Source organism: Gracilinanus agilis, chromosome 2 (assembly GCF_016433145.1).
Source record: "Gracilinanus agilis isolate LMUSP501 chromosome 2, AgileGrace, whole genome shotgun sequence".
Classification (NCBI taxonomy): Eukaryota; Metazoa; Chordata; class Mammalia; order Didelphimorphia; family Didelphidae; genus Gracilinanus; species Gracilinanus agilis.
In genome coordinates, this window is record NC_058131.1 from 634,415,349 (window position 1) to 634,428,293 (window position 12,945).

The following is a 12,945-nucleotide window of genomic DNA, read 5'->3' on the forward strand; positions in this document are numbered from 1 at the left end:
TTTCTTTTTCAGACCCACTTAAGAGTATAATTAAAATTTATCTATGAAATAACTTACCTTACAAAGCTATTCTGGAGCTAAATCATTAATAATAAAATCATTAAAGCTCATTTGTATGTGGATAATTATTTAATTTTTAAAAATCAGCATTCTTTCAGTATCTAAGGTTAGAATACTATATTCTAGTATGGATCTTTGTTCTATTCAATCTACATATTCCCTTCACCTACACAGATTGTGTGATTCTCATCTGTGTCTGACCATAAAACTGGCTGTCTGGCATCCACCCAACGTAGGGTCCTTCCTCTTTTTTTTGTGACATTGTAAGGGTAATAGCAGAATATCTTGGAATTCCGCCTGTCATTTCCTTCCCTTAACATATCTTCTCTCTCTTTTTTATGTTTTCCTAATGATGTGTTTTGCTCTTTTTTTTTTTTTTAGTTTTTCTTTGGTTTTATGTTATAGCCTACTCAAATCCACTGTGTTCTTCTCCATTGACCTCTGTCATAATCAGTTTCTCCAAATAACAATATGAGTTTTCTAAAAGCTTAAGCTTTTGAATTAGAGCATACACTGAATTACTGTTTAAAAACTTCCTTGAGATCCAGCCCTTATATTTAGCTTCATTTCCACGTATCTAAGCTAAGTTAGATCTTTGTTGTTAAAGGAAGAATAGAGAACATTTTTCTTGGAGTACAATTTGGAATAGTGGTATGGTTGAAAAAGTTATGAAGCAGTTAAGTCTAGGTGAAAGAAAATCCTTCATTCTTACTTGAAACTGAACTTGAGAATATATAAATCTTTTTGTTTCATCATTTTTTCTAGGCACAAGTAATGGTTCTGTATTGGTGTACCACCTTACCAGTGGGCTATTGCACAAGGAATTAAGTATTCACTCTTGTGAAGTTAAGTGAGTATATCTTTATGGGAGCAGTTCATATTTTTATAGTTAAAATTACACAGAAAGATTGAAGCTTTGAAAAAAACTAATACTGGGAAAAAAGATTGCTTTTATGTCTCTTCATCATATTGAATGCTCATCCTTAGCAAATAATAGTTTTGACTGTGGGATTATAAGTTTAGAGCTGGAAAGGCTAGTATAGCCTTCTCATTTTAAAGTCAAGGCAATTGACACCAAGCTTGGTCAATTATTTACTAAATGTCCAATAGACAATGATAAAATTTGAGTTTGAACCCTGATTTTCTGATTCCACATCTACCACTATATTACTACCATTTCATATAATAGTTTGCTGTAAATGTTGAAGCTAAAATATTAGTATTTTAACTATAAAGTTCTTGTTAATCATGAGTTAGCTCTGGTTATTTGTTTCTTTCTGGAATATAATACTATTTCAGTTTTATTCCTTTATCTTATTTGATTTTTTAAGATACATGTTTTTTAGTGGAAAACACCATGCTTCTTTGTTAACATGTATTTAGTTTGTCTTTAATTCTTGTGATGAGAAAATGTGGTGCCCTAAAAAAGCATTTGAAACCATATACACCATGCTTACTATAAAAGAATGATAATTCTGGTTATAGTTAAGTCAGTCAACTTTTACTGGTGGTGTTTGTTTGTTTACATGCTGCTAGAAAAGGCTAATATGAATAAGTGAATGAGTGGATAGGCAATTGAAACATTTTTGTAGTATTTATTACTACACACACTTATTTGTATAGCACTTCTTAAACCCATTACAAAGCATTGCACTAAACCTAGGGATACCACACAAAAAAGGCAGGCCCTGCTCTCCAGAAGCTTCTGTTGTAAAGGGCAGATATAACACCTATTGGAAGTGGAAGCTGCCAATTAAATAAAAGGACCACTGATCCTTAGGGTGCAATAGCAAACCAAGCGATAATGCTTCTCCTTTAATGCCATTTCCACTGATAAAATCCTATCAGTTTCTAATGTTTGGCCATTTGTCACTGGTTTGGAAGCATTACTTTTCCAAAGGTTCTTGAGTTCAAGGCCCTGGGCCTTTAAGGTCCAAGGATCAGTCATGATGGTTTGATATGCCTGGCACTGGCCCCCTCCTCCGTCTCCCAAAGAGTGTCTTGTTGCTTTAACTGCTTTTGCTTTCCTTCTCTGTCAGTGGTTTTCACTTGGTTTTCATTTTCTGGGGATAGTTGGCCCCTTTGCAGGAGGTGCCTCCTTAGGTAATGGTTGTGGGGAATGGACTAGAAATAAAACCAGTGATTCAAGGTGGGCTGTCACTCCCAGGGCTCTTGTTACCTATCTTCTTGTTTGATAGTAGTTGATCAGCAGTTACTGGTGGTGATTAGGAAAGTGAATTACTTCTCTGAAATGATTTCTCCCCTTACTGATTGCTGTGAGGGACTAAACTGGAAGTAGGTTTGGGTGTTTGGCCACTATTCCCAAGCATTTGGATAGTGAACCCTATTGGGTTTAGGGGCTTGAGCTGTCTCCAAAAGACAGACTCCTAGGAGAGATGGTGGCCAAAATGTTGTTTGCGGTAAGACTTGCCTGGTCCATGCTGCCTCTTGTCTCCACTTTAGGATACCCTCCTGCCTCAACTAAGTTGCTTGCCTGCTTTTTGACTGTGAGTTTATAGACATAGAAATATGATTGAGCAAGTCATGAATGAGTCTCTTGTGAGTGCAGAGAGGTCTAGAGTTGAAAGTTATAGAGAATAGACCGTAAAGCTACAAGGCCTATATTTGAAGAAGAGACTTGCTTTAGTGTGTATGAGTAGAGTAGACTTGCTTTGGAACTTCTTTTGTCCTCTTTAACAGTTTGCAGACTGAACAGTTGTCCTCCTTCCTCTAGGGTAGTTGATGAGAACATCAACTTTTTGTTTGCATTTTGCTACAGATTTATTGAAATAACTATCTTTTAAGGTCCTGAGCCTACAGGTCTTATTTCCAGCATCTTGTCTCTGTCCATCCTGTCATGGTTCAGTTAACTTCCTTTTCCTGTAACACATATGAAGTGACCCTGTGACTGTCCCCTGGCCCTCAGCAACTGCACCAACTTGTCTTTCTGTAAAATTATGGCTGTATAACATGAACATACTTGGAGCAGCTGGATTGCTATGACCCATAGTATGCTTACTCTGCCAGATGCTACTTAAACATATGATCTTAGAACTACATAGTACAAATTGGTCTTAGACCTCATCTGTTTTGTTCTGAGGTGAATCGGGAATTTTCAGGGGGAAAAAAGTAAAGTTTCAGTTTAAAAAATAATCAGATTCTGCTGTTGTTCCCTTCTACTCTCCCGGTTGAAAAAGAAAAATAAAGCTGTCATTACAAATCTGCAAAGTCAAGCAAAACAAATTTCCACATTGATGATGATGTTTTTCCATTCATTTTTGAGTCATCTCTAACTCTTTGTGCCCCTGTTTGTAATTTTCTTAGCAAAGATACTGGAGTGGTTTGCCATTTCCTTTTCCAGCTCATTTTACAGATGAGGAACCTGAAGCAGACAGGTTAAGTGACTTGCTCAGGGTGACACAGCTACTAAGTATCTGAGGCCAGATTTGAACTCAAGAAAATAAGTCTTCCTTCTAGGCTTGGCACTCTATCCACTATACTTCTTAAATGCCCATATTGATCATACCATTCAAAAATACTTTCCACTCTGAACTCTTAGTCCCTCATCTCTTTCTAAGGAGGTGGATAGTATCAAGGTTTTTATGTAGCTCTTGACTTTTCCTCAGGAATGCTTAGAAGTCCTCTATTACATTAATGATATATTTTTTACCCTACAGGATTATACTCACTTTTGCTGGGCAAGTTATTCTTGCTTTCTAGAATATTATGTTCCAAGCTTTCTTTTTATCCAGCACTGGGTGCTAAAATTTACATGATCCTTATAGTTACTCCTCAGGACTTGAATTCTTTATATCTGACTTCCTGCAGTATTTGTTTGTTTGAGGTAGAAGTTCTGGATTTTGGCTAAAATGTTGCTGGATGTTTTTATTTTGGCCTTTCAGGAGATTTTTTTGGGCAGCTTTAAAGATTTCTTTAATTTGTTGATTATGGCTTTCAGGTTATTCAATGACTGCCTGGGGAATTTCTCGCTTTGCTGTTTTCCACCTATAGTTGAATCTCCCACTGCTCCTAACCTTTCCTCCCCCAAGCCCAGTCCCTAGAGTTCATCTGCCACACTCACTCCTCATTCTCTCTCCTAGGGACTCTTCCCCACACCCATTAACCCAGGGTGGGAGTTGCATGCTATGGGGCCAATCCTTCAAGAGGGTTCTCATTTCCCAAGGGTAGGGAGTGAGGGGCTACAAGCACACTGAGATGGGGTAGAGCTGTCTCCTTGGGGAGGGAGCCCCGTGGAGTCCCCCTTTTCATTTCCAGCAGCCTCTTAAGTCCAGTTCCATCTGAATGATACAAGTTCTGGGACCTTGAACCCACCAAGCAGTAGCTCCTCTGGGATCTGGAGTGGATTTTTGTGAGGGAATGCCAGAAGGACTATCTCTGAAGAAGTTCTACAAGTTAGTGGCTCCATTTGTGGGGTAATTGGTGGCCACCATAAGGAAGTAGTAGTAGGAAGATAAACCCTGACATGTAGGAAATGCTATACACAACTCATGGGTTCATGGAAAAAATTTGAATCTTAACTTTGACCTAGTTGAAGATCTGTGGTTTCCTGACAATTTCCTATTCCCAAAGTATCTCCAAAAAGAAATGAGCCTTTCAAAAGAGATGAGTGACCATAAACTTAAATCTACCTCAAGACTAGATGGGCAAGAAGTTTCTATCTTAGGCTCTAAAGTACTTGAACTTGTGGAAGAAGAAAAGGACCTTGTTAGGCCTTGGTGGCCCATCCTCTTACAGTGGCTAAATACTTACCAAAATTCAGGGCCTTGACTTTGCTTCCATTTTGGTGTCTTTGGTAGCATTTGGGCAAGTGAATTCTTTAGAGCCATAAAAGCCAACAAGTGAGGTGATTGGAAGGACCATTTTCCAATTTGGTCCTGCTCTTTGTAAAGAGCTTCTTGGCATTTTACATTTGTTAGATGACTTGGTGCTATGGACCAGCGGACAAATCAACTTTACACATCTTCTCTGAAGAATCTGACCAAAGTCAAGCTTTGAAGCAGGCTAACCCTGTCTGCTTTATTCTTCTATACCAAAGATACTTTGCTGGCCTGGGAAACATCATTAAGAAAGAAGTTTTGTAGTTGGCCAGAATCCATCCCCTCTCCTTCTAATCCACAACTTCATGTCTCTATCTCCCTTTGACATACCTAGAGTGCTCCAAAGTAGAGCATGGTGGGTAGCACACTATAGGTACAGAGCTCTCAATTTTTTGAGATATTTTTTCCTTAATCAATGTTATTTAAAATTGAAACCTTACTATTTGCAAAGCCATATCAAGAACTGGTACCTGATATTGTTGCTGAAACACAAAAATAAAATTTTAACTCTTAAGACAAATGCTGTAGGTTGTACCTTATCCACTGTAAACCTTTCTATCTTGATCTAGTGACCTGAACTAGAAAAATGACTCACTTTTGAGTTCTTTCTTAGATTTCCTGATTGAGTTTTAGCTTAGTGAGTTTTCCAGATCTCTTTTGAAATATTTGTTTTTTTTGGGGGGGGAGTGGGGCTCAGTTTACTTCTCCATACTACCTCTAAAGTAAAAAAAGAAGATTTTTTTTTTAGACTCATAAATGAACTGTAACGAAGGGCTTTTCTTCTTAGTCTATACATGTGATATTATGTTAGTTATATATTACTGTAGTAACCATAGTGGAGTTCAGGTCCTTGCTCTGCAACTTAATTAATTACATGGTGACCTTTGAAAAGTCACTACTTTCTCTGGGTCCCATTTAAATAATCTCTAAGACCTTTCCAAGTCTAAAAACCTTAGATTTTATAAACAGAAATGTCTAATAATGTAATTATAGACATCATTCTGGAGAGCTGACTTCTTTAATTTATTTTTTTAAACCCTCACCTTCCATCTTGGAATCAATACTGTGTATTGGTTCCAAGTCAGAAGAGTAGTAAGGGTAGGCAATGGGTATTACAGTGATTTGCCCAGAGTCACACAGCTGGAAAGTGTCTGAAGTCAAATTTGAACTCAGGACCTCCCATCTCTGGGCCTGAAAATTCACTGAGCCACCCAGCTGCTCTCTTAGAGATCTGACTTTATTAAGATGGTTGAATGTTATTCCTTTAGGGCCAGAGCCTTTTATTTAACCACTTTAAAGAATCAAAATCATTCAAAAATATGTTAACTCCTTATGTCTTCATGTATATCATCAAGATCTCTGTCTCTTGAATATTAATTATCTATCTCCTTGACCTATCTCTTCTTCTCAGCATTTAAATAGTAGAGATGTCTTCTGCTTTCGTAAGACTAATTCTTGAATCTAGGCTATACATAGGTATTAATCTATGTATTATATGTATGTACTTTATATTACAATAGTATTCCAATTATAGAATTATTATATTATATGTTATATACATTTTGTTATAATAATATAATTATNTGGAAAGTGTCTGAAGTCAAATTTGAACTCAGGACCTCCCATCTCTGGGCCTGAAAATTCACTGAGCCACCCAGCTGCTCTCTTAGAGATCTGACTTTATTAAGATGGTTGAATGTTATTCCTTTAGGGCCAGAGCCTTTTATTTAACCACTTTAAAGAATCAAAATCATTCAAAAATATGTTAACTCCTTATGTCTTCATGTATATCATCAAGATCTCTGTCTCTTGAATATTAATTATCTATCTCCTTGACCTATCTCTTCTTCTCAGCATTTAAATAGTAGAGATGTCTTCTGCTTTCGTAAGACTAATTCTTGAATCTAGGCTATACATAGGTATTAATCTATGTATTATATGTATGTACTTTATATTACAATAGTATTCCAATTATAGAATTATTATATTATATGTTATATACATTTTGTTATAATAATATAATTATATATTAAATATTACTGTTTGAAGTAGCTTAAAATGGCATCTTAAAATGGTATCCAGTGGTCCTCATAGAAATGCCTCACAGAGAGGCTTTTGTGGTAAATAGATTTGTTTTATCATGGCAAATCTATTAATTTGAAAAACTTACCCTTACTTGCCATTTTCAAGATCATTAACATTTTATATTATTGGTGCTGCCCAGGAAGATGCTGTCTTTATTTCTTTAATGCAGGTTATTTTATAAGAAATTAAGACCTATTATAAAATTGCATATTATTTCTAATATCAACTCATTATTAAAACTAATTTACCCAAAAAAAAGTATTTTTATATGAATTTAAAAATCTAAGTTTTAAAAAATTTATTGTTTCATATTATGCTGTATAAATATTTCATCCTACTTTCAAAGTTAACTGTAGTTGCATAAATACATATTGGTGTTGGTCCTTTCCAACTGCAGCTAATTATAGTTAGTGGTTTTGTTTGAACTATTATGTTATAAATTCAGATTTTCTTTTGGAAGTTTTACACAACCAATTTTTTTGGATTGTTATGTTTATGCAGTGGGTTTAGTTGAAAACAACATAGCTCAGTAGCTCAATGCCATTTGTAATAAGGCTACTTTCATAGATCATGTCACAGGGCTTGGAGCATGCAAGGCACTACATAAATGCTTGGGAATTAATCGATTACAGCAGATTATTTTTGGATCTTGGTCATTGTCACAGATCTATATAGTTTTCAAAATTTAACTGCTATTATGGCAGTTATATTGTGCAGTCATTATTAACTATTACCATGCATAAATTGGCTATAAATTGACAAAGAAATAATGTGGCAGTTTAGAGAAAGATCTGAGAGTCAGAAAAATCAGTGCTTATGTCCCAACTGATACATGCTCCTTTTATGGCCATAGTCAAGACCCTTTCCCATTCTCTGATTGTCAAAAGAGTAGCTGATTTCCATAGGCGACTCTAGTTTCCTCACTGAGTTCTCTGTGCCAGTGAAATCTCAGGTCTAATAAAAAAAAAAACCACACACATTATTTGCTCTAAATTCTGTCTTGCCCATTTTGTAGGCTGGTAGAATCTGGTCAATTGTCTAGTTGACATGAAGCTTCAGATAATATCCCAAATTGTCCAGAAATAATTTTGTATTCTTAACGTCTTTTCAGACAGACATCCAAGAAAATAGCAGTCAGATCTTGACATCAGTGTAATGGCCTGTTGTTTCTAATAGTTTTTTCAGTTTTCTGTTTTTGGAAAATAATCCCTTTTTTATCTCAACCCACTTTGGATCCCAGCTTAAGTTTATGTTTTCTTTAGGAAGATTCCAGAAATATTCTTGGAATTCCATCCATGCCTGCATCCTATGAATAGCACTAGTTTTACCATGTCCTTGCTGAATAAAGAATCTAGTGCAGCTTTATGCTCTCTTTATATACAGTGTAAGCTTTAGTAATAAAGTAAAAAATGTGTTCAAGTCATAAGGCGGAAAACATAGATAAAACTTTAAAATATGCTATTCTTCTCCAGCCATTCTGTGTGATTGGCCTTTGCATATAATTTATGTATTCCATATAATGGAAAAATAGAAAATATCCCCAGATTTGCTTTTGTAGATGCCTTCTTGCCTGATGTATATTGTCATGAATGAATAAGAACCATTTTAATTCTTGGTAAACCTCTTTATTCTGTGTGCTATTCACTTATAAACAAGAAGAGTTACTCACTGGGTATTAGTATGCTGTATGATTCATTCTTAAATTAGAAATTCCAATCTAAATTCTAATAGCAGATCTAGGGAAAGAACTACAATGGCAGTGGGAGGGGCAGCATACACATAAAAAAATAATCCTGATTTTTTTTTTCTCTGACCCCTTTAAAGACTCACTTATTTTATGAAAGATCCAAATCATCTTGAGTGATTAACTCTGCGTATATTCCTGTGAATAGTATGCTCTGATATCTAAAAACTGAAACCATTATAAATGTGATGGATTACAAATTTCTCCACCTAGTTTTCTAGACTCCTTTGTAAATAAATGGTTGGGCCATAGAATTCACTTAAAAACAGCCGTTGCTTAGATATGGTAGTACTTATTTATGAGAAGGTAAAATATCAGGTATTTCCCTAAAGTAACCATTTATTAGATCCATCAATATACATTATAGTCAGAAATTGCCATTTAGCTAAATGTAGCCAAATCATGATTATCCCTGATATTTAGAAATAGCATACCACAAATAAACAAAATCCATAGAAAATCTAGTATTTTCACAAAACCTATTTCTAACAAAATCTATTAATAAGAAATGTTATTATAACCACACCAATGTAAGTGATAAATGGGTGAAGAAAGAATAGATCCTCTTTCTTATCATTCTTGTCTGTGATACAAAAAATGGCTACTTATTGCTTCTTACCTCAGAGTCCTACTTTCCTTTTTTTTTACCATAACATTCTGAAGAAAGTGGCCTCTTGTTTTATAGAGGGAGAGCAGAGAGCATAGAACTTTTATTTCTGTGAATTTCAGACACTAATTTCATGGTTTACAAAATTGTAATATGTTTTTCAAGGCAATGGTGTCACTGCCAGTACACAAAGTCTCTTGTTAGCAGTGACTTGGGTGATCATACTTGATGATACTGACGCATACCAAACACTTTATTGCTTTTGTAGACAATGTGACACTTTTGCATTTTATAGACAAAATAAATCCCCTAGTGGTTCACGTTTTTGTTCATCTCCTAAAATTACTCATTAAATGAAAATGCTTTAAAAAGAAACTAGGATAGAGAATAGAAAAGTGAGGAACAAAAGTAAATTTATAAATAGATAATCCTAACAGAAATGGAAAAACTTAGATCAGCTTAAATTCATGGGCCTATTTTAGAGGAATAAATATAATTTATAGTGTAACATTGGTGGGCTGGAATGCCAGATAGAGAAGTTTATATTTTATTCTGTTGGAGACTACTAAAAATTCATAGGTGGGAGATGTATGATGAAAATATTTATTTAGGAAAATCATCCTAAGAAGTATACAGAATTAACTGAAGGGAAAGGGAGGTGGCTGTCCCAGTAATATATGAATCAAGTAATATTGATGGAAGGTGTTAGAGCACCAATAAAAGCAGCTTACTATGTACTTTTTGTGGGGTTCCCTCTTCCCCTTCCCTGAGGACTGTGAGATCCAATAGTCAAGTGACTTACCCAAGGCATACAGCTAGTTAGTCTCCTAATTTCATGGAGCGCCCTTTCCATCATACATAGTCATGCATAACCACTCTTGTCCCTGTTTAAACCAGACCACCGAAGCCTCCAGTTCATGAGTGCATATCATTGGGTTGATTACCTGCTTAAAAACTGAGCCCTCAACTTTTTTTTGAAAAACTTATAGATTGGACAGTCTCTTAGTTCCTTTACATTGGTTTCATCTGTTTCTTAATAAAATATTTAAATATTCAACTAAGTCTGTCATAACAAGATTTTGTTATTGTTCTGTTTTACAGTACCTCTGAGGTCTCTTCCAACTCTATATGTATGGCCCTTTGATTTTTCTCTTGAGAAATTCAAACTTATAAAAATCTTAAAACACATTTCATGTTCCTTAACTTTGAGCTCCTTAATGTCCAACAACTGCTTCATCTCAGTAAGATTCCCAAATATATCAAACTCCACTAAACTATTGTGAATATTTCAAGAAAATGTTTTGTAAGCAATTGAGAGCCCATCAGGTGTCATTGACTGTAGCCCCCTATTAGAAACCAGCTCATCTTGTGTTGGAAAATTTGTTAATGTGGTTTCTAAGTATAAAGATCTCATTACCATTTATTTATATATAGAGAATTATATAGAGAATTATGTATAGTGGATGTGTGTGTATGTTTGTGTAAAACTGTTTCACTCTTGGGTAAAAATGTTATTTCAAAATTGTTTTTCTAACTTTTAATATCAGAACTATCTGTTTGAAATTTCTTTCTGTAGGGGTATCGAATGGACAAGTTTGACAGGTTTTCTTTCATTTGCTACCTCAACACCTAACAATTTGGGATTAGTGAGAAATGAGCTTCAGCTGGTTGATCTTCCAACAGGTTTGTAACTTTAAGCTTACTTCTCACCTTCAATCCCCATGCAGTCTACAAAAGAGCAAGATTTTTTTTTTCATTTAAAAAATATTACCATCACCTTGTATATAATGCCTTGTACTAGTAGGCATTTAATGAATGCTTGTTGAATTTGAACAAATTCAGAATGAATTCTATCCATGAAAGGGACATGAGATCCTTTTAAGTCTCAGATTTTTTGATCTTCTGATAATTCTGATGCTGTAATGAAATACAATAACTATCCTACAGTTTTAATAGGGAGGAAAGATAATTGCATGAAAATTTTACATTCCTACTATAGTTAATGTAGGTAGAGAATTATAGGAGGGATCACGTTAAAATGTTTGGTGTCAGTAAATTGGGCCTGAGACAAAATACCATGAGACAAATAAAGGCATTAAATTTTAAGAATTTTTCTAGGTAGAGTTTAAAAGTATAAGGACTTTACATATTTGATGTGTAAAAGTATTTTATATGATGGTGAAATTCCATAAGCACTTTGGAATTTTTATGGACAAAGCTTAGAAATTAAATTGTTTGGAAATCACAAAAGGAAAAAAGACCATATTACCCATAAAAATTCACTTCTTTTTATTTTTTAATTTAAATATTTAATTTTTTCCATATTATATGTCAATAAATTTTTAAGAATCATTTTCTGACATTTTGTGGTCTATGTTCTCACCCTTTTACTTCTTTTTAGATATTTTAATATGGATATTTTAAGTCCTATCAGTTATTATGTTATCTAAATTTTTTTGGGAAGTGGAAATTTTACCAACAAAAATGGGATGAGCAAAGATAAGCTTCAATAAGGAAGAATATGGCTAGTCCTTTATGTTGATTTTACTTCTTGTGAGTCATATTTTCTAGACTTTTTCCATAAAATCTGTGTCACAGGCAGAAGCGTTGCATTTCGTGGTGAGAGGGGCAATGATGAGCCAGCCATTGAAATGATTAAAGTGTCTCATTTGAAGTAAGTATTTCAGTCTGAGTAAGCTACTGTCCTATCATATTTGGGTATTGATTTTTTTATGAATATCATGTGAGTCTAAAGAACCCTATTCAGTAGTTTTCTAAGATACTTTAGGGATTAAAAATATTTTTTAATTATATCTCAGAAAATACCTTGATCACAGCAATAATTTGCTATAATTTAAAATTGAAAATTTCTACTCACATGATAAAGGGGCTTTTAAAAAAAATTTCATTGTTCCTTTTCTAGAAACTCATTTTGGTACGCAGTTATCCTTGGAATGCTGGTAGAGTACAAGCTCTATCAGGTTCTGTCAAACTGATATATTTTCTGTCAGAGTCCCCGCAGCAGAATATCCTGCCAATTCTAGTTTAGCAAATTCAGAGAGGCTTATCAACTGATGATGGGTTCTGAGGTCTTAACTATTCATGAAACAGTCAGCTAAGTCCCTGGAGTAGTCTCCTCCAGCTTGAGTGGATTGAGTGCTTACATAGAACAAACCATAAAACCATTAAAGGGAATGTTGTTCAACTAATATCTATATTAACTTAAATGTTCCCCATCCTCTTAGAACTTGTTATTGATAGCAAAGAAAATATTTCTGGAATTTGAAAGTAAATGCGTGATTTATTTTTCTGTTTAACTGAAGACAGCAAGTCATTTATTTAAACTACTTCCTTAGCTATTGATGGACTTAGAGTCAGGAAGACCTGAATTTAAATTTTGCTTCTTGATACTTCTCTTTGTGTTAACCAGAATAAGTAAGTTAACCTGTATTTTTGAATCAAATTCTAAGACTCAACATCCTAAGTTGTTGTAGATGGGATTATTATCTCTATTAGAAGGAATTCCTGCACTAGGAACAAGCCTTTGCTAATGAAATCATAAATTATCCATGTATTTATTTAATTGTTGTTTATAGAATTTTAAACTCAAT

At 34.5% G+C, this 12,945-nt stretch overlaps 1 protein-coding gene across 1 annotated transcript in view; it reads left to right on the forward strand.

Annotated features, from left to right (window-relative positions):
* The window catches only part of WDR11 (WD repeat domain 11), an 86,264-nt gene that overhangs the window by 30,253 nt on the left and 43,066 nt on the right, over positions 1-12,945 (forward strand). The window contains exons 11-13 of the mRNA XM_044665634.1: positions 826-910; positions 10,911-11,017; positions 11,933-12,008. Of these exons, the coding sequence (XP_044521569.1) occupies positions 826-910; positions 10,911-11,017; positions 11,933-12,008 (268 nt within the window). The remainder of the gene's footprint in view (positions 1-825; positions 911-10,910; positions 11,018-11,932; positions 12,009-12,945) is intronic.